Source organism: Odontesthes bonariensis, chromosome 8 (genome assembly GCF_027942865.1).
Source record: "Odontesthes bonariensis isolate fOdoBon6 chromosome 8, fOdoBon6.hap1, whole genome shotgun sequence".
Classification (NCBI taxonomy): domain Eukaryota; kingdom Metazoa; phylum Chordata; class Actinopteri; order Atheriniformes; family Atherinopsidae; genus Odontesthes; species Odontesthes bonariensis.
In genome coordinates this window covers 20,907,757-20,929,075 of record NC_134513.1, presented here as the reverse complement: position 1 = coordinate 20,929,075, position 21,319 = coordinate 20,907,757, and the positions used below count along the sequence as shown (strand labels likewise).

Below are 21,319 nucleotides of genomic sequence, written 5' to 3'. Positions count from 1 at the left end.
CGGACCTGGACTGGAAAACTAAGGCATGAGGGAAAACTAAAACATGGCAAAACTAAAAACTAAACATGAACTTGAAAACTAAAGACATGACAGAAAACTAAAGCATGGTAAAACCAAGAACTAAACAGTAACTAAAAACCAAGACATGAGATAAACTTAAAAAATTGATAAAACTAAAAACTAAACAGCAACTAAAAACATGGCAAAAACCCCATGGACGTGACAAAGGGATGGAATGACCCTGGCATTGGGCTTGGTAGTGCCTTTAATAACCAAATAAATGCTCTTCAAGCAGAAAAAAAGTGTTTTTTTTCCCCCCACAATATATCTCCTTTTTCATTAAGTCCCTTTTAAGAAGGTTGCATTGTTGGTAACTTTGTCGTGACCATGTTGTTTTGGGTAGTTATCGGCCAATTGGAGCAGAACCTGCAGCTTGCACGCAAGACGTAGTTTTCATGATAAAACATTTAGTGTCTAGATGGGTGTAAGTTCCATGATAAATGTTCCCTAAATGCTGTTACCCATTTTCAGTCTCTCAGAAGAAAAAAGTATTACAAGGTTAAGACAAAGTTACAGCTTTGACACTCTGTCCCTCTTTCTCACTGCAATTGGTCTAAACCACAAAAGCAAGTTAGCTTCTAGGCTACGCGCCAGGCCTCATTGAAGACACTAGTAGCAGTAGCCTGCTACAAGAAGCTGCACTTTCTGGAAAGATTACTGCACTTAACACTATCAAGTATCTGTAATCTGCAAGTGCTCGCCATAAGGGCCAGCTGGCAGCCAAACAGGCGATTAAGTCCAGCTGGCTACTTTTTTATATTTGTACATTTTACTCCCACTTAGCCTTCTTGTCAGCTGGGGTTGTATCCTGTCAAGGAGAAAGCAGTGATTGTTCCTCAGTTTCAGTAGTGATGGTTTTGATGTTGACATTTATAGTGGTGAATGTGATGTCACTTTCTACATGCATTTAATTACTGTGTAGTGCTGCTGGGTACAGATTTGTAAAATTTTTTTCAAAGCATCTTGCTATTTTTGGAATTAAAGGGCTATTACAGGGCTATTACAGGGCTCAAGTTAGCTAGTTTAGGGGTTAGCATCCCTCCCCATCTCTCTATGCCCTCGGTAAAAAAAAAAAGTTTCCTTTCTCTCAGCATTTGAGACTAGTATATTAAAAGTACCACTCCACTGAAAAATATTTAGATTGAAAGTACTGCACCATTGAAAATAACTACTTAGTTACAGTAACAACTTAAGACCTGGTAGCAAGTGGTAGCCAATCCAAGTAGCTCTTATCCCCCATCCTGAATATGATGCAATTGACAGGTTTAAAAAAAAGTTGGGATTGGACCATATTCAACACTGTGTAGCATTCATTTTTCTTTTAACAATAGTGTGTAAACATCTGGGGACTGAGGAGACCAGTTGTTGGACCTTTGGGAGAGAAAGGTTGTCCCATTCTTGTCTAATATTGAATTCTACCTACTAAACACTGCTGGGTCTTTGTCGTATTTTCATTGTTGGTGAAGATTTTTAAATGAGGAGACAGCGTTTTTTCTGGACCAAGTTTGCATGTGGTTTCCTCTTTGCATGGTAGAGCTTTAACAGACAATGTTCTCAGACAAAGATTTGTGAAAGTACTAAGCCCATACAGGGATTTCCATGACATAATTAGGCCTCTTTTTAATGCAGTACTGCCTGAGGAGTTGAATATATTACCTAGTCAGTATTGATTTTTGGCCATCTATCTTGCACACAGAGATCTCTCCAGATTCTCTGAAAATTTTGATAATTTCATGTAGCCTAGTGTAAATGTGGCCCTGTGATGGATTAGCAACTCGTTCAGGGTGTACCCTGCCTCTCCCTCAATGACTGCTGGAATAGGCTGCAGCCCCCCGCGACCCTGAATTGGATTAATCAGGTATATAAAATGGATGGATAGATATTCAAAGTCTTACATTATTCTGAAATTGCTCCACAATTGGTTGATTGGTTGCTGAATCTCTGCCCATCTTTACTGCTATGAGACTCTGCCTCTTTAAGTTGCTCTTTTTATACCCAGTCATGTGACTGACCTGTTGTCAATTGACCTAAATAGCTGCAATATGTTCCTCCAACTGTTTCTTCTTAGTGCCTACTTTTTCAGCCTTTTGTTACCCCCGTCCAAACCGTTTTGACACGTGTTGCTGGCATCAAATTCAAAATGAGAATTTTTCATGAAAGAAAAGAAAATTGAATGAATAAATAATTAGGATTGGAGTGGATGGTAGATGCAAGGCCAGTTGCTGCTGGTTTTGACATTTGCAATATACATGTTCGTATGTACAACAAATGGGAGAGTGTGACCTGTCACCAATTGTGCTCTATCATAAAGGTTGAGTGTGTGCATGATTTTTTTAGGATGGGAATAGTTTGACTATTGTTTGTCTGTAGATTTATTCCTGGGTCCCAAGAGGCACAGTATTGGCAGCAGTAACTCTCATACTCTCATGAACATGCACGTATACACATATACACACACACACACACACGCACACAGACAACCATAAAATCATAATCTCATTGAGAGGTCTTATGAAAGAATATTGAGTTAGATGCTCCAGTTGCTGTGGAGCTCCTCCATTATAACCAAACATGGAGCGTCTAGAAAATAGACACATACTCACACACACAAAGCAAGACAAATAGAGCTAAATGTGTCGTCCCCCCCCCCCCAGAAAAAAAATATATTTTGTATGTTAATCTTCTGGGACCATTTAAGTTCAATTTACAGGAACGTGACAGGAAGGGAGGTCTTGCTTTACAGTTTAGTTCACATTGGATGCTGGCCTAGTACAAAATCCTGTAGAATATTGTTGAGCAAAAGATGATTAGATCAAAGAAAAAAGAGGGAGAGAAGAGCTCACTCTCTCAAGCAGCATTCCTCACTCATGACTGTATAAGGAGAAGGAATTAACCATCATAAGACTCTGCTAACACACACACATACACAATGCACGCACACAGATTTCCTCCCCCCTCTCTGTTATTTCTATACTGTTAGTGTTAAACTTAGAAAGACAGCTCATTCAGCCCGTTTCATCAATTTGGACTTCAGAGGAATTTTTTCATGACAGGATGTGTGCGGATGTGAACGACTCATTATGTTGTGTAAGTGGAACTTTGATCTGAGTCGTGACATTAATATGACATGTTAAACTGCCACGGTCAGTGTTTCCTGTACTCCATCTGCCACTCAGTCTCACAGCAAAACAAGAAAAGAATTGCTGTCATTCAACAAAAAAAAAGCATTTTTGTTTTTGTTGATGGACGTGAAATTTGAATTCTCCAGCTTGACTTTCAAAGTAACGAGAGGGAGATGTCTTTTGGGCATTTCCTAACCCTAACCATGTTGTTTTTTTATGCCTAAATCCAATCAAATCGCAACTCGGATCAGCAATTGAGAGCAAATGGCAAATCTTTCAAAGTAAAACAAAAAATAAAACAAACAAAAAAAATGTTGGAAGTTTATAAAGTACTTTGTTGGATGGGACAAACTCACCAACAAACCTTTTCAATCACACCTCTTGAAACCTCTTGAAACACTTTACTGTCTTTGTGACCTTTTATGTCTGCAGAGGGAGCTGGTTCTCTTACAAATCTGCCATGTTGCTAGCCCAGCAAGCCAGACCCGTACAGCAAAAAGCTGTACAGGGGTCTAGTGACGCTGAATAGCAGTGTGGGCGGGATAAACGGTTGTCTGTCAAGTTGCCTCTGCACTCAACGCCACGCAATAGGATGGCGCAAAAACCAATCAGAGCGATGAAGAAGTATTACGTAGTCAGCGCGACGGACCAACGGAGCAAGCTGGTAAATTAAACTTTTACCGTACCCGGTGGGCAAAACTCCGAAAACGTCCTTTTAAAAAAAAAAAAAACTTAATTGCAGTTATCTGTTCGTCTCGCAAAGAATACTGTATTTCTAAATTTTCTAGAGTCGCTGCCAAAGCCAAATCGAAAGACTGTTCGCGGGGCGCAGCCATTGTTTACCTCTCTCTGGAACTACACACTGAAACGTCGCACCTCTGTCGTCACTAGGTAGCCCGGCCTCCGACCCCGCTCCTCACGATTTGATTGGCCCGATTAAGTTTCGATTTGCAGCCTCGCAAAACGACCACAAGTGACTAGACTAGCCCCGGAGCAAATTCAATTTGCGGTCGCTAGGGGCGTCTAGATTTCTAGGCTACCATGTTGCATATAATATAACAAATCGTGTATGACGCAAGCAATGGGCCTAGATGAGGTCTTTTGCTTTTCGCCTTTTTGGCATTCAGCATAGTGTCTTCTTACATCCTTGGATAGGGAGGATGAGATGAGAGGTTTTCATTATGCTTGCATTCTGTAACTTCACCACTAGGTGCCACTAAATTCAACACAATCATCCGTTAATCCATTCTGCCAAAGGCTTTCTTTAAAATAGCCTTCTATAACCTGTGGGTTTTCCGGAAAATTTCAAGTGTTCACAAAAGCCTTTTTTTCCTCTTCAACAGAAGAAACAAGAAACATGAACATTTGTCTTTATGTTTCTCAACATTTTCCTTTTTGAATGTCTTTAAAAAGTTGATGCCATGTGCTCAAAGCTTACAAGATAAAACAACAAATTTCCCTCCAGGTAAACTATAGATCAAGTTAGATTGTATACCACCAAGTAACATAAAATTGAACTTTAAATTATATTTTTTATAATTATTGTTATATAGTAGGGCAACGATTAAAATTTTTAATCTAATTAATCACATGATTTTCCCTTATTAATCATAATTAATCGCATTTGTACGCAAAATCAAAAAATTTATTCAAAAGCAGTGTATAGCTTTTAGCATTTAGTTTTATTTTAAATGTGCTGCCATATGAATGAAAGTGCCATAACATTTGTTGTGCAAACACACTTTTAGCATCAGAATTTTATGTAGTTTTTATGTAGAAGCCTCGCTCCACTGTCTGTTTTGTTGAATGACTTGCTAGTATCAATTGTGTGTTTTGCCTTTAAGTGATATTTTAGACTGGAACTACTACGGTGATAAGACAATTACACTTGGCAGTTTTTACAGATGACATTGGTTCTGTCGACCCGCTTGAAAGAACTTTAAAATGAAAATGGCCGAGTAAAAGTTCCGTACCTTTCTCCATGTTTGGTGGATCCGCCGATTACTTTCTTTTCCGGTGCCGCAGCAGATAGCAACAGAGTTTTACAAAAAAAAGCTTGTGAGCAACAGAGTTTTACAATAATAAAATAAATTATAAAACCTGCGCTAATGCACGATAAAATATTTGTTGCCGTTAAATAATTAATGAGTTAATGCGATAATAACGAGTTAACTTGCACAGCCTTATTATATAGTTATTAGGTATAGCTGTTGTAAAAATGTGTGATGTGTTGTGACCGGCAAAAGATGGACTTTTGGTTGATACGTGACAGATCCAGACTACTGGATTTCTTAAAGTGACAACAATACTGAGGATATCCCTGCGTTTCCTGCACATGAATCCAATTCAAAAACTAAATAGCTCTTCTTGTGATGCTTGACAAGTGACAACAAGTTTCTAGAGTCATAAGTGGCCTCATGCATGCTCAGGACGGGTGATTGGTCTGACGGGAAGTTTCGGTGCAATCTGTTGGATTCCTTTGCTAGGAAGCTTTTTTTTTAAATTGGCTTTGTATTTATGAATTGGAAAATTTTTTGATTTTAGTTAATTGGATTCGATTGAATTATGATTACAATGAATTTGACTCTAATTAAGATGACATTTGTTGTTTTAACCCTGTTAAGATATTCATAACATGCTTTTGTGTGTTACAAAACATTTACATCATGTGTAAAATCTATGTTCTATACTATAGATGGGGATTTCTGAATTAAATATGCAGCACTACCTACAGTCTTCGAAAGGCTATTTTGTGTCCAGTGTTAGGAATTAAATGAGAATTTAGTAAGCTGAAGGAGAACTTCGAAGGAGAACTTTGCTGGGGGCTTGGCCCATCCAAGTGAGTGGCCTCTAGCTCTTAGCAACTGAGCCAGATTAAGGTTGTGTTAAGGCTCTAGCATGGTCTGCTAGCGCGAGCAGTGTTGATGACGTCACGATTGCTATATATAGTGGCGCAAGTCAATGCACCAGTAGTTGCAATTTTCTCCGTCACAGAGGTGGCGCTACTACATGAAGCTTACCGCTACTCTACAACGAAGAAAGTCGAGAAGAAAACAATGCCGCTGTCAAGAGCAGGAACACTGTAATTAATGATACTGCTGCAGTATTCGGATAATTTTAATTTTTTTATTCAGTTAAAAGAGGTGAAGGTCTGAAGCCACTTGGAGTCTCTGCCCTCTTCTTTGCCTTCACGTATCTGTCCCGTAGCTTCTTCCACACATTCTTACAGAACTCTCTCTCTTTCCCCAAAGTTCTGCCAATCTCTCTCCACCAGTTTTGGGAGTTAAAGTGCTCCCTGTGCTGTTTCACTGCAGTTTCGTACAGCTGCTGTACAAACGCACCTCCTCACTGAGCCTGGTCTCAAATTGATCCGTCCGGTTCGTCGTTCTCGGCGCAGCCAAGTTACAAAAATCGACTGGTGCACGATAACACGCTGCGCTGTCTTTTCAAGGCAAGCGCCATGCCTGAAACGTCATTTTGACGTCACGGGCCGCCACTGCCGTGAGCGACGCGTCAACTGGAAATCCGCCTTTAGAGACTAGTGTCGGCCTGCTGCTAAAATCCAGGTTTCTGTCCATGCCAAGCAAGCAATAATAGCTGGCATGGGACTTTATATCATTTCTTGGCCCTTGTGTGTTTAAACTATATGTGTTTTCTCAGATTATTTGACCTGATTTTGACTTTGCTTTGATGTCTCTGTCCATGTCCTAAATGCACTAATCTGAACTAACACTGGTTGGATGACTGCTCTATAGATAGCTTAGGCTCTACAATGCAGGTCTTTGTCGAAATCCCATTCATTACATTGAGAGGATGATGCATTTTCTGCTTAAAGATCCTCTCAAGTTTAACAATGAAAGCAACTGTCTGCCAGTGACTGCCTTCAAATGAATGCTGTATGTTGTACTGTACATCCCACAAAGAAATGTAGCCTTTTTTTACAATAGCTGTGAAAACAAAGTCCAGACTGTGGCATGAAGCTGAAAGTATTTGATAAACCCTGTCCTGCTAATTCATTCTCTATCTGTTGAGTTTTGCTAGATGGTTTGAGCTGTAACCTGCAACAGAATGCTTGTAAGGGCAAACCGTTTGCCTGCAATGCTTCTTTGGTTATTGCTTTTTTCACCTTCTTTTGATATTTTTCTTTTTTAATTTGTATTTTTTTTAAGACACCCAGTAAATGCTTATATTATTACAGCGATTTGGCTTGCACTTAGCTGCTTCCTTCATTTTGACTGAATCCATCTGTGTCCTTTTGTTCATCCATATATGACTGACTGCTTTCAAGCTGATGTATTATAAATAAATAAAAAATAAATAAAACCATTTGACAGAAAACTTCTCTATCCACTGGGCTATAAGTAGGCTCATCTAAACTCAGTTTATGTATGTAAATACTTTCCAACTTTAGAGACACTTGGGAGGGGGGGAGTACTTTTTAACCTAAAGACAAAAAAGGGACATCCAGAGATATGTTTATAACAATAAAGATATACAATTTACTCATGTCAATTAATGAAAAACCAAAGATTTGTTAAAAACAATTCTCTGAGTATGTTCACATCAGTGATGTTGTTATATACGTGTGTTACTAATACCAATAATTGAATATCGATATTGTGTTGATAATAACATGATATTATGATTCGCATGATAATAACAACAAAACATTCTTTGATAGAGATTTGGGTTTTTATGACATTTTGGCTGTTGCTTACTTGCTATTCTGAGTATTATTCAACGACCAAAATCCATCATATTTGTCTTTACTTTTTAGTGTGAGCAAGGCCATCACGGTTGGGCAGGCAATTGTAATAGTTCCAATTAATGTACCATACAATTAAAAAGGTTTGGACATAGCTACTCATCCTTTGGTTTTTCATTATAATGACCATTTTCTACATTTAAAAACGATACCGAAGACCCAAGCCATTATAAAATACATATGGAATCATGTAATTAGAATAGTTTCATGTTTTTGATTTTTTTTAAAGTTGCAGCATTTTGCTTTGATGTCACTTTTGTACACTCTTGACATTTTCCAAACCACCTTCTTGGGTTCATTCCCTGGACTGTATTTCGAAGCAATCTGGATGGAGTTATCAGACATATGAAGCAATTGGTGGCTGTTTTCTTTCACTCTGCGGTTCCATTTATCTAAAACAATCTCAGCTGAGTTTAGGTCTTTAGTTGAGGAGGCCAAGTCATCTCATGCAACATTCTTTCACTCTTCTTCTAGGACAGATTTACCTTACGGAGCATGGAGGTGTACTGGGGGTTTATGTCCTTTTCAAAACAAATTTTTTAACTATTTACAAACAATAAGGCATGAAATGTTTCTGTAGAATCTAGCAGTAGTGATTTTGATTAGTTCTACCCTCAGTTTCAGTGTCACAGGCAAAGCACCCCACATCATTATGCTTCCCACACCATGCTTCACAGTGGAGACCACACCAGCCTTTCCTGTGTCTCGCAAAGACAAGACACTTGGACTCATCACAAACTTTGACTCATCAGACCAAAGTACTATGTTAATTCCCTTCTTTGGCTTGAGCAATTCTCCTCTTCTTTTTCTTTCTAGCCCCCCTTTATAAGGGTTTCTTTGGAGACATTTGACTGTGAACAGCTGTTTCGTGCTGCCTCCTCCAAACAGCTGAAAAGATGTTAATGATCTATTTCAAAGCCTGGTAACTCTTCTAAAGAATACGTTAGTTCTGTTCTTTCTTTACTGGGACAGTCGTCATGGGAGAAAGTTTCATCCGAGTGTTTTTTTTTTAGGAACTGAATTTAAAGAATTTTTCAGATTAACTGACCTCTTTGTCCTTATATCATGATTAACTGCAGGAGACGAATTGAACTATTGCCTGTACACCAACACTACCTCAGCCCAGCACCTGAGGGTCTCAAACTCATGAGGAAGGCAAGAAGTTGAAGTTTTCACAGGGCACGCCTGTTAACTGGAAAGTATTCCAGATGATGACCTCATAAAGCTGTTTGAGAGAATGCTACGACTGTCACCAAAGCAAAATGTGCCTACTTTGAAGAAAATAAAAACAATTGTGACACTTCTATCCTTACCACATGATTCCACGTGAGGTATTTCATAGTTTGCATGTACTCATTATGTTCTTGCTTTTGTCAACTCAGTAGGATCTTTCATTCAAATTGTTTAACCCCTTCAGACCTATTCAGATTGCTTTATTTCTGTATCTTCTTGCAGGCTCCAGGTTTTACTGGTGATGACCTCACGACTGTTCCCTACCAACTCTATGATACACCATAAAGTTAATGTGCATGTTAAAAACTGTACACAGACTCAAAACCATGCAAACATCCAGTTCCAAACGTTTAGGTCATACCATATTGGTTACCATGTGGAAAAACTCAGCATTATTTTCCTTAGGTTTTTATGACATTTTACGCCCATTTTGTCGTGGCGTCCATTGGAATGGACATGAAATAATACTATTAAAAACATGAGATATCAAAAATGTGTTTTTTGCACTTTGATTTTATGTTGGAGAGGAATCAGAATCAGTTTGAAATTTTTTTTTTTTCAGCCAAAAAAATGCAGGTCTGAAGGGGTTAAACTCAATAACACTTTCAATCCACAAAGATTATATATATACTATATATATAAAGCACTTTACATCAACTTAATGATCTCAGAGTGCTACATTTTTAAAACTAGCATTTAAAAAAATAAAAAGTAAACAAACAGAAAAAAATTACTTGAATAAAAGATTGATAAGAAATAATAATAATTCAATTAAATTAAGTAAAAATGGTGTGGTTGAAATGTCCAGATATTGCCATGAATGGATTGGGGTGTTGTTTTTTTAGCCTGGCAATAACTTCGCTGCTGATGTCACACACAGCTTCAACAGATAACACAGGTGAACTCTTGTTGTAAACAAAGTTGACCAACCGACAGCGTAACATCTGGTGTGCAGAAATGCTCCTCCACGGTGTCATTTCTGGGATTACACCAAATGGAGCAACGTGATAGTTCTGGCAGACCACGTAGTCAACGCGCCCTTTGCCTATTGGGTGACGCCGATCCAACCCTTATGGCTGTCCACGAACCAACTGCGCTTATGGTTAATCAGCTGCTGCTCGCAATTGGATGCTGGCATTTGGGGCGCTTCATTTAAACTTGGTTGCTGTCACTGCTCTTTTTGCTTTCTGCTTGCAAGACGTAGCTCCGATCAGCATACGCGCCGATGCTAGTATTATTTTTGCTGCTGCTGCTTACCCTGTCGTCCGGAATGGATCCCCGCTGCCGGCGGAGTCGGAGAGTCTGCCGGAGGACTCAGAAGATTCGGCTGAGATGGACGCCGTGGAGGACACCGAACCTTCCCAAGTCCAGCGAGCCAAGATGCGACACCGGGCGGGCTGTCCACAGCGCGCCGCAGGCAGAGTCGAGGTAGGCCGCGGCGGGCTCCTGTATGTGGCAGGGCTGCCGCGGTTAGACACACGGCTTATTTTACACCGATTTCACATGATTTTGCGTGACTGTAGCTTTGTGGCGCGGGTCTTATGCCGGCACATTTGGATTACAAGCCATCCTCCTAATTGGTCCGTTGGGTCCTCGCGGTGATGCTTCTAAGGTGGAGCGTGCGCCTCACCTCCCCAACAGGTGCTACACTCTGCTGATTGGTATGTCTGCATTACAGCCTGATGGGTGCGGCGCCACCTGTCGTGCCGGGGTGTGGAGTGCTTGTGCCTGTGGTTCGGTTCATTCGCCGCCGTGTGTCCGGGGATGGGTATTGCCCTTGCTCAAATAGGGAGCATAAACCAACTATAGCTACAATTGAATTAATCTCATCATGTAGATCCACTGCGATTATTATTGCTCAGGTATGTTCTGCTTGTATTAATTCGGCTCATCGTTTTGATAGGCCCTGAATGAAGAGCTGATCTGCGTAGATAAACACTGCTGCTTTGCTTGGATCTCGTTTTGCTGTTCTAGGGTCTGTTCTGTTGGATCCTGCTCTGCTTAGATCTTTTCCTGCTTTACTTGGATTCTGTTCTGCTTTACTTGGGTCTGTTCTGTTGAGCTTGGATTCTGCTGCTTGGATCCTGTTCTGCTTTGCTTGGATGTTGCTTTGCTTTGCTTGGATGTTGCTCTGCTTTGCTTGGATGTTGCTCTGCTTTGCTTGGATGTTGCTCTGCTTTGCTTGGATGTTGCTCTGCTTTGCTTGGATGTTGCTCTGCTTGCTTGGATGTTGCTCTGCTTTGCTTGGATGTTGTTCTGCTTGCTTGGATGTTGCTCTGCTTTGCTTGGATGTTGCTTTGCTTGGATCTTGCTCTGCTTGGATGTTGCTCTGCTTGGATGTTGCTTTGCTTGGATGTTGCTCTGCTTTGCTCGGATCTTGCTCTGCTTTGCCCTGCTACAAAGAGCTGTCGCTGCTGTGGAGACCGACTATATATTTTATGGTGTACCTAAGTGGTTGAGTTCAATGCTTGCCCCAATTAAATATTCGCATCACATTTCAGTCTGTGTGAGACTACGGCAGTTCCACCTTTTAACGTCAAGCTTAGTCGCGGTTTAATAATCATTTTTGTAATACTACTACTACTACTACTACTAATCATAATGGTGACACACGTTTGGTAGCTAATAATTCGTTGGGGGGTTGGACACCCTGGTTCCAACTAATCAATTGGCTGGTCTGCGTTCCGGTATGGTCTGTTTGGGGGGTTGTTGCCTTTACAGCAAATGAAAGGCACTCCACCTGAGGATGCTGCTGTTCCCTGTCTTGGCTTCCATGGAGCTCATGGAAAAGTCGGGAACTTCCTCCGAACAGAGCCATACCGCCAAACACAATTGTATGCATTCAGAATAAGCTTCTGAAATGTATCTCTGTTTCTCGTCTCGTTTTGACGAGAGTGGTTCTGACAGAACTGTTCTGCAGTGCTTCCTCCTTTACTGTTACCTCCCTATCTGCTGTCTTAAGAGTCATTCGTCTCCATAGAACAGTTAATATCACCTGCTCAGAGTTTCCGCTGCATCCTGTTCAGTGCTCCAAGCTCATTCATTTTACGAGTGAGAGTGATCTTACGATCAACGGAAGAAATTAGTGTAAATAATTATAAACTTCCTCCTGCTTTCTATTCTTTTTTTTTCCTACCCTGCATCCTGGACATCTCCTCTTCAGTTCACCTGAATACGAGGTTTTCTTTTCAGGCATTACTTGGGCATTGTAGATCTCAATCAGCTGCTCTCACCTGTAAACAACTTTCCTGTTGACTCGGTTATCATTAAAAATTAAATGAAAACAAAATTGATAGAAAAATATTTGGGGTCCTGGTTAGAGTTAAAGAAAATGTTTGAATTGAGCTTTAGCATTTTTGCCCTAAAATGAATGGAACAGATTGAAATCTCAACCTTAAAACAATGGAATAGTTATATGTTTGTATATAGGTTTCGGCATGAATTTGTAATAGCTAAAGTTACGGTCCGGGGTTTTGTTAGGCTGTCCACAATTAATGGAAGTCAGTGCAGTGTCCTGAGGATATCCGTGCAAGTTTGTGTGTTAAATCAAATCCCATCTTCCATCAACTCTGTCAGATAAATCCTAGTGTGGATGTTTTATCTGACACCCCGGGTATTAACAACACACATCTTCTCTGTCTCTGCTTCTCCAACATTTTTTTTCATCCTTTCTTCCTTTCTTGTTTCATCAGACTGCTCAGCATGTGTTTCACGTTTCGTACAGTTTATTTTGCCAGCACAATAAAAGAGTGTTTACTACAAAGTAGGGAGAGGAAAAGAATCCAAATAAAGTTTATTGCACTTTGAGTCTGGGCTGAACCTGATGGGAGGAGTACTTTCTTTTAATCAGCCTCAGTTCCAGTCAGGTGAAGATACTAAATCAGATTAGTCACAGGAAGAAAACTGTAAAACATAAGACATTCTTTCCTCTAAGCCTGAAACAGTAAAACTTAAGATATTTCACAGTCTCCAGTCTCTGTTCTTTATGCTTGTGTGTTTTGTTTTAGGTATAAAGACTACAGGGAACCGCCCTGGTCCCAAGACGCCTACCAGTTTTCTAAACAGTACTGGAGTGTTCTGGCTGCAAGACTGGCTTTTGTAATATTGTTTCAGGTATCAGATGTTTTTATTCATGTGTTTTACAATTGCATTTAATTGATTTGTAATGAACTGTGGATATGTGTGTCTGACGGTCCAAAAAGGGTGGATCATGTTGCGCTCCTGTTACGATCAGGAATATTTCCAGACTCTTCAGTCTGTTGGTGAGCAGATGTTCTGTTGTTTGTCTGCAAGCCTCACTAGCATGTGTCGGCCAAATGGTCCACCAACACCACAGCTGTTAGAGAAGCTCCCTTCATCTTTGGTACTGACAAATCAGGAACGGAAAAATGGGCTCCATCTAACTCAAAAACTTTCCTTAGAATAGGCGAACTTACTTCCTGTAAAATGTTAGCAGAGAGCCTATTGCTGAGAGCCTTTGTGTCAAGCAATCAGCAAGTAAACAAAGTACTTTGAAATGTATGAAACTTACTTTTCATACATTTACCTAAGATAACAGAAAGCAAGCAAGAATGGATCATGGCTATTATTATTGTTGTTTCATTGGTGGAGCTTGGCTTTGGGAAGGCTAATGTTGTTTTAAGAGTATCCTATCAACAATGTGCAGAGGCTTTTAGGTGTAAAAGTTATGTATTTATTCTTTTTTTTATTCAGTCCTAATAGTTGCCTTTTCTTTTTCCGTGATTCATTGTTGTATGACTGAGACTGATGATATAATCTGGAAAATTTTGACTGAATGCGCTAGCATCTGCTAACACGCTAATGGCTAACACATGACATACAGTGCCTTTTCATAATTGTTTAGCTTGAAACATAAAGCCTGAAGTTCTTTTGTCCTCACTGGTGTTTAACCTGATTCTTGAATCTTCCAGCTAATATCATGCGAAGTAAGTTTGGGTGAAGTGAAGTTTGAGCAAAACCCCATAGCCATATTTAGACTTTAAGTGGCACTGATAATGATTAAGCTGGCTGACCTGAAATTCAGAAGAATGTGCGCTAATGGGCTAAGTGACCTGGTTCTGCCTGGGTACACCCTGTGTCACATTTGTATCCATGGCTATCCATCTTCCCCCCTTTTACCTTCTTTTCTTGTCCATTCTCCCCTTTCCAGAATCTGGTGATGTTCCTCAGCCTCATGGTCGCCTGGGTGATCCCAGACGTTCCCAAAACCATTGTTGAGCAGCTCAAGCGGGAAAAGAAGCTCCTGGTTAACGTGTTTTTACAAGAAGAGAAGGAGAAGTTCCAGCTCATCCAGAGCCTCTTTGTCAAGGATGCTACCCTCCACTCCAAAAGCCAAGTGGCCGACCCAGGCCAGGCCTTCCCCATACTGGGCCGCTACAGTACACTTCCTTCTGGTCCCACGTCCGGAGACGGGGGAGGAGGCCCGAGGGCGAGGTGTAGGGCCGCCAGCTTCAGCCAGTTTAGCGGAAAGATTTCCTCATCTCCTGAGAATACAAACTCAAAACACACAGCAGTGTGAAATAAAAGGCATCGATAGGTGGGGGTCCTTCCGCTGGGCCTATGGGTTGTAACTCGAGTGACTCAGTCCGTTTATGTCTTTGCCCTTGTCTTTTGTGATCTGGTGCATATGACACATATAGTGCAGCGATTAAACCATCACAGCTCACCTCTGAACGTTAGAATTTGTACTCACCGGTCCAAGTGTGGGTGAATGTCCGCACTGGTTGGATGTGCGTGTGTCGTTCCTACTAGCATGACTGTTCACCTGATAAAATCTTAGCATTTTTACTTTTTGGTAAAAATTAATTACTTAGTGAGGCACAAAAGCTTCATAGCGTAGAGAAGCAATAATTACCATATTAGGCTGAATAACTGAATATTACAGGGGCCTGGAAGAACTATGAACTCACAGACAGGCTCAATAATAAGCACTTAACCATCATGAACGGACTGATGGACTTTGTGGCTTACCGGTAGGATCGTCTGGTCTGTATTTTCCTGCTTTATGTGTTTATGCTCTTTATGTATTTTGTTTACAGATTTTGTAGCTTTTACAACATTACACTTTTTCTGTACTTTTTCTCTTTAGAATTCAGGAATCTCTTTGATCGATTTTCAGACCTTACTACAACTGTATTGTGACTGAAAATACTGCTGCTGGTCACTGTTTCTCGATACCTTGCCCTACTTTTTGATGGCTGGAAAACACGCCAACCCGGCACACTGTTGTGCTGCGCATTCCTGTCCAAGCTGTAGTTTTAGAATGCGATGATCTGTGAAGCAAAAAATGTAAGGAAATCTCCTATGAGCCAAATGGACTTTGAGTGTATGAACATTAACTGATGAATGCAAAGGGAAGGTCGCCTCTGAATGTGAGCAAGCTGGAAATGATCTCACTGTGTTTATTGTGAATTAAACAAAAAATGCATCGGTATCCCTTCATTATAAAACAATGCAGCTCACTAACGGGTTCCTGTTGCCTCAACCGAACACTTTACCTTGTTTAGATGAACAGTTTTAGCTCTTGAGCTCGACAAAGTAATAACAAAAAACAGAGTAGCTTTTGCAAGTCAAACTGAAATTTGAATTCTGGATAGAAAGAAATACATACCAATCAGCCGTAACATTATGAGCATTGACAGGTCAAGCAAAAAAGACATCAAGTCATTCCAATGACACTTGGCATTGATTGGGATGAAGTAGTCACAGGTAAATATTGTCTCCTTGAAGTTGATGTGTTGGAAACACATGAAAAAAGTGGGCATGCACAAGGATTTCAGCAACTTTCTCATGGGCCAAATTGTGAAGGACAGACAGTTGGGTCATAGCATCTCCAGAGCTGCTGATTTTGTGAGATGTTTGCATTCTGCAATGGTTAGGACCTGAAAAAATGTTCCAAGGAAGGAAAATCTGTGAACCAGTGACAGGGTCATCGGCCGCCGAGGCCCATTGATTCAATAACTGGCTGGTTTGTGTTGTCTGATCCAACAGAAGAGCCGCTGTAGTTGAAACTCCAGAAAAAGTTGATGCTGGCTCTGATGAAAAGGTGTCCCAGCTACAGATCTATGCTGACCTGTGTGTGTTGTTAAACGCACCTACAAATGAACACAGTTTCTTCTTGATCGTGTTAATGGCTTGGTCCCTGTTCAGTGCTAACCTGTGGAAGACATAGCAGGGGTAGTGTGATGCTTTGGGCAATGTTTTGCTAAAGCAACCCTGTGATTTATGTAGATGCTACTTGTACATATACCAAATACCTTAACATTGTTGCTAACTCATCAAGGAAAAAGTATTTGCTGATGGCAGCGGCCTCTTTCAACTGGATATAGCATTATGCTACACTGCAAGAATGACTCAAAATCAATTTTAGGAGCACAGCAACAAGTTTCAGGCATTGATTTAGCCCCACATTTTCTAGTATCTGTAGGATGTTCTGGACATCCACGTAGGCCCCACATGACTTCCATGACTAAAAGGTTCTGCTACTGACAGCTTGAGGCCAGATACCGCAGCATAACCTCAGAGGTTACAGGATGCGCAATATACATACTGTCTTGTGCATTTTTTTGTGTTTTTAAATTAATTGCACTTTGAGTCCAAGACAAATTTCCTCAAGGGGACAATAAAGTATATCTCGATGTTGAGGTCAAATAATATGGGTCAGGACATTTTGGCAACAAAAGGAGGACCTACTGCACGCAGTATCAGGCAGGTGGTCAAAATGTTGCGGCTGATTGGTGCAAGCAGTAATAAATCCTGTTACTGGACATAATACAACCCCCCCCAAAAAAAAACTACATAAAAATTGTTTCAGCGGCCAGCTCCATTGGAAATGGCTATGTAGTCTGCAAATGTTAATATCTTGTTATCCCATTGATGATAAGGGTGTGTAATGTCCTTTTGGACAGATCTCAGGCTTCCCACTTTTGAAAATTGATTATCCAAGTTGTAATGACAGCAGAGCAAGTTGAACTTTTCTTAACACTTGGTGCATCCGTTTTGGAGCAACAAAGTATGGAACTACAGGCACATCTTATGTCTAAAACCACTGTTAGCAGCTATTAATGCTATCTTTGGCAGACAGTTTAATCTTAAAAGTGTTTAACATCTTGTTTTTTACGAATACAGCTATAATCTCCAGTAATGAGTAATAAGAACTAGATTAATAATGACAGCGGCCATCTTAGTTTGCTTTTTGTAACCGCGGGAATATCCCACGTGATATAAACTCTGGCTACATTACTTAGTCTGGGAGTGGAAGCTAATCTCCCTTGCTTCCTTGTTTTTTCTTTTTCCTCAATTTTTAAGCCAATTGCGTCACATTTGAAACTGAGAATGAGCAAATACATAAACACATTTAATGTTTTATCTTTGAACTATATCCAATATGAATATAGGCTTGAAATACATTACACAGCGTCCAAGCTCTCTTGGGAATAACCACCAATATCTCCACACAAATGGATTTAAACTTCAATCATGGACGTGTCCAAGGCCTAGCTGTAGTGAGTTCATAGGTAGTCCTGCCAATGTGTCTTGTTGGCCAACCGTCATGTACAAACGTCTTGAGGGTATACTGTGGGTGAACAAACTTTCACAGAAATAAATGGGAGCCATCTTATAACATCATACCCAGTTCTTGTTAACTTGCCGACATGCTGTAAACCTTCAGTGCTGTTTTTGATGCCTTGTAACTGCTTTTTATTTAGAATTCAACAGAACATCTGTCTGCTCAGCTACAACTCAGTGACAGACTGTTAACTTAAAATGTATTAAAACTGACTTTAGGAAGTTGTGATGAAAATCTATTTGTTATACAAGCTTATGTTGTCCATCCATACCTTAAGCTGATGTGTACATTCTTGAATACAGAACTGTCGGGTGGATTACAAAGCCTTTTTTCTGTGTCGTTTCCATCTATCATGTTATCTTGTTTTTATGTCAGTAAACTTTTTCGGGGGTTTTTTTCATAAAAAAACAATAACGCTCTGAGGATAGTCACTTATATGTAGGCTATATTAACATATTCCTACATGTACAGACAATAAGATACTTTTTGTTTACATCGATCATTTTACTTTATCTCAGAGACATGTAGACCACCATTTTCTTTTGGTATGAAATGATATGGGAGGAAGAAGAAAAAAAAAACATTACTGCTGTATATCCTACTTGAGCTAAAATCACAAAAGAAATTTTAAATCAACTTGAGGACATAATAACACTATGCTCGCTCACATCTAACATTTAAAGTTTCTTTAGACCCCCTGGAAAAGATTCCCATTCAAGAAGGAAAAAAAGTTTTTTTCCCCCCACATTCTAATAAAGATCATAAAAGAACAAAACAAGCTAGAGAATAGTTTTGGTAAATGTCATCCATCCGTTAGCCTCTGATTATCCAGGGTTGGGTCATGGAGGCAACAGGTCCAGGGGGGAAACCCAGACGCTCCTCTCCCCAGCGACATTCTCCAGCTTCAGCTCCTCCCTTCTATTTCACGAACTGTGGTTTGTTTGTGAGGCAGTCAATAATAAGGGGGGATTGTGGAGGCATTGCACTGGAGAAATCTAAGAAAATGATCCTCTCAGTACTGCCTACATTGTCCAGATGAAGGTGGGGTCCTTGAAGCTGGTAGATGATGGCATCTTTCTTTCCGGCCACAGGATGGTAAGCAAACTGATACAGGTGCTGAAACTTGATGAAACATGATAGTGTTCCATGTAATGCAGAATGTTTTTATGTTGAGAGGGCTCTTGAGGGGAAGAGATTTTGTCACGCTGCAGGCACAGAAGGACACTGGGACTGAGCGACAAGTTCAGAAGGATTAGAGTCTTTATTCAGAACTGCAAGGTTCGGGACAAACGGGCCAAGGTAAGTTCCTGTAGGGGAGCTGCAGAGTGCTCGGGGTCGGACAGACTGGGGAACAGTGCCAGGCGAACAGATCCAGAAAGCCATAGTCCAGTAATCAGGGTCAGGCAGAAGATGGGTCCAGAATCAGGGAATCCGAGTCCAAGGGGGGTAGGAGTCAAACAGGAAGGAACCGGCCGGAGGAGAGGGTAGAACTGGTCGAGAGGAGAACACTCAGGTTAGCGACAGGGAAAAGATTGCACAAGTGTTTATGGGATGCCTGATGGTGTTACCACATTGGGTTTCACAACAATCTGACAATGTGCTGATGGAACCCCGCCCTCATATAGCAGCAGCTGGTGATGGATGCATGAGGGACAGGTGAATGTGGTTACAGCGCATCAGAAGCTGTGACAGATTTATTGTGTGGGATGGGCAGAGGAAAAAAGTTGAAAAAAGTCAGCCTGGCATTGCACTTGCCAACTGTTGCTTTGAATCCTTAAGCACACAACATAACATGGTGTCACAAGTAGTGTGGCAGTTGAGAATACATATCAAAAAGGGATAGTAAGAGAGTTTTGATGTATTTACAGTGAGCTGGATGCGACAGTGCCAGCATTTCAGCTATCGAATAAAGAGTGTTTCTCTTCAAAAGGCTCCACGATAGGGATAGAAGGATATGAAGATTTGAAGCAAATCAAGATAACATGCTAATCTACAGTGAAAGAGATTTTTGAATTGTATTTGTGGCCAGAAAAAAAATATGACTGATGAGAAAGCAGCTTTATAGCAAGCTAATGAGATGGTAAACACTGCTTTATATGAATTACTAGAAAAGTAAAACTATGGACCAGTCCACGACAAATTAATTGTGGGACAGAGAGACGCCACTGCCCAGAGAGAATGCAGTTGGGTAAGTGTTTGACTCTATAAATGTGAATGTAAATGTAAATGTATTTCATTTATACAGCCCTTTACAGACAATCCGTACGATGTACCAAAGTGCTTTACAGCAGGTAATAAATAAAGAAAAGAAGTAAAAACAAATAAAAACAATAAAAGAACAGTGAAAGCAATAAAATACAACAAAATCGCTTAAGATAAAAGTGTCATCATACTACTGGTATTAAAAGCAATCCTAAATAAGTAGGTTTTTAGCCTAGAATTGAAGAGGCCCAGGTCAGAAGTAAGATGCAGCTCAATGGGGAGCTTATTCCAGAGCCTGGGGGGCAGCGACGGAAAAGGCTCGGTCACCCCAGGGTTTGTATTCTGACCTGGGCACTTCCAGCAAAAAATTGATTGGTTGACCTCAGAGCTCTACCAGGATTGCAGACTGTTAAAAGCTCAGATAAATATGATTTATTCGATAAAGCTTTAAAAAGAAACATTAAAAGTTTAAAATCAATTCTATAAAGGACAGGAAGCCAATGGAGGGAGTTAAGAACAGGAGTGATGTGCACACGTCTGTTAGTGTTGGTTAAAAGACGGGCAGCAGTGTTTTGCACAAGATGAAGGCGACTCAGAGAGGACTGGGAGACGCCAACATAAAGTGCATTGCAATAGTCTAACCTTGAACTTATTAGGGCATGGATGGCTTTCTCAAGGTCATGACGACTTAAAAACATTTTAACTTTGGCCAGGAGACGTAACTGGAAAAAACTAGTCCTGACGACATTGTTAATTTGTTTGTCCAACCTCAGATGACTGTCAAAGGTCACTCCCAGATTTCTGACGGTTGAACTGAGCTTTGAAGACAAGGTGCCAAAGCCAGCCGTCACAGTATCCCCAAACACAATGCATTCAGTTTTGTCATCATTTAAATGAAGAAAATTTTGGGCCAACCACTGCCTAATATCAGCAATACAATTAAACAAAGAACATTTTGCACTGTTACTATTTGGCTGCAATGGTAGATAAATGTGTACATCGTCTAGCCTGGAAAACCAGCGCCAACTGCTGGACGGCAAAATGTTTTGCCTGCGGTTGGGTCTGGCCTCGATCCACTTGTCATTTTGAAAATACTGCCCTGAATCTGGCAGATGGCAACTAAACCAATCACAACGCAGAGATGTGTTTTGAATCAACGCGGGCGGGCCAGAGGGTTCTGGTGCGGGGTTTTGAGGGAGTGACGACAGAGCAGTGCGACGTTGGGCAGTGGAAGCGAACATAGACAAGCGAAAGCACAACAAGAAAGATGGCGGCGGCAATGGAACAGTGCTCGTTTGATTCAGCCTTGGCACACAGCCATTATAACGAACAGCCTTGCCACTCTGT

At 40.6% G+C, this 21,319-nt stretch overlaps 1 protein-coding gene across 1 annotated transcript in view; it reads left to right on the top strand.

The window, feature by feature from the left end:
• ano2b (anoctamin 2b) overlaps nucleotides 1-18,080 on the top strand; it is a 99,613-nt gene extending 81,533 nt beyond the window's left edge. Inside the window, exons 21-24 of the mRNA XM_075472622.1 lie at nucleotides 9,027-9,082; nucleotides 10,474-10,608; nucleotides 13,147-13,293; nucleotides 14,351-18,080. Of these exons, the coding sequence (XP_075328737.1) occupies nucleotides 9,027-9,082; nucleotides 10,474-10,608; nucleotides 13,147-13,293; nucleotides 14,351-14,719 (707 nt within the window). The 3' untranslated portion in view covers nucleotides 14,720-18,080. The remainder of the gene's footprint in view (nucleotides 1-9,026; nucleotides 9,083-10,473; nucleotides 10,609-13,146; nucleotides 13,294-14,350) is intronic.
• The last annotated feature ends 3,239 nt before the right edge of the window (nucleotides 18,081-21,319 follow it).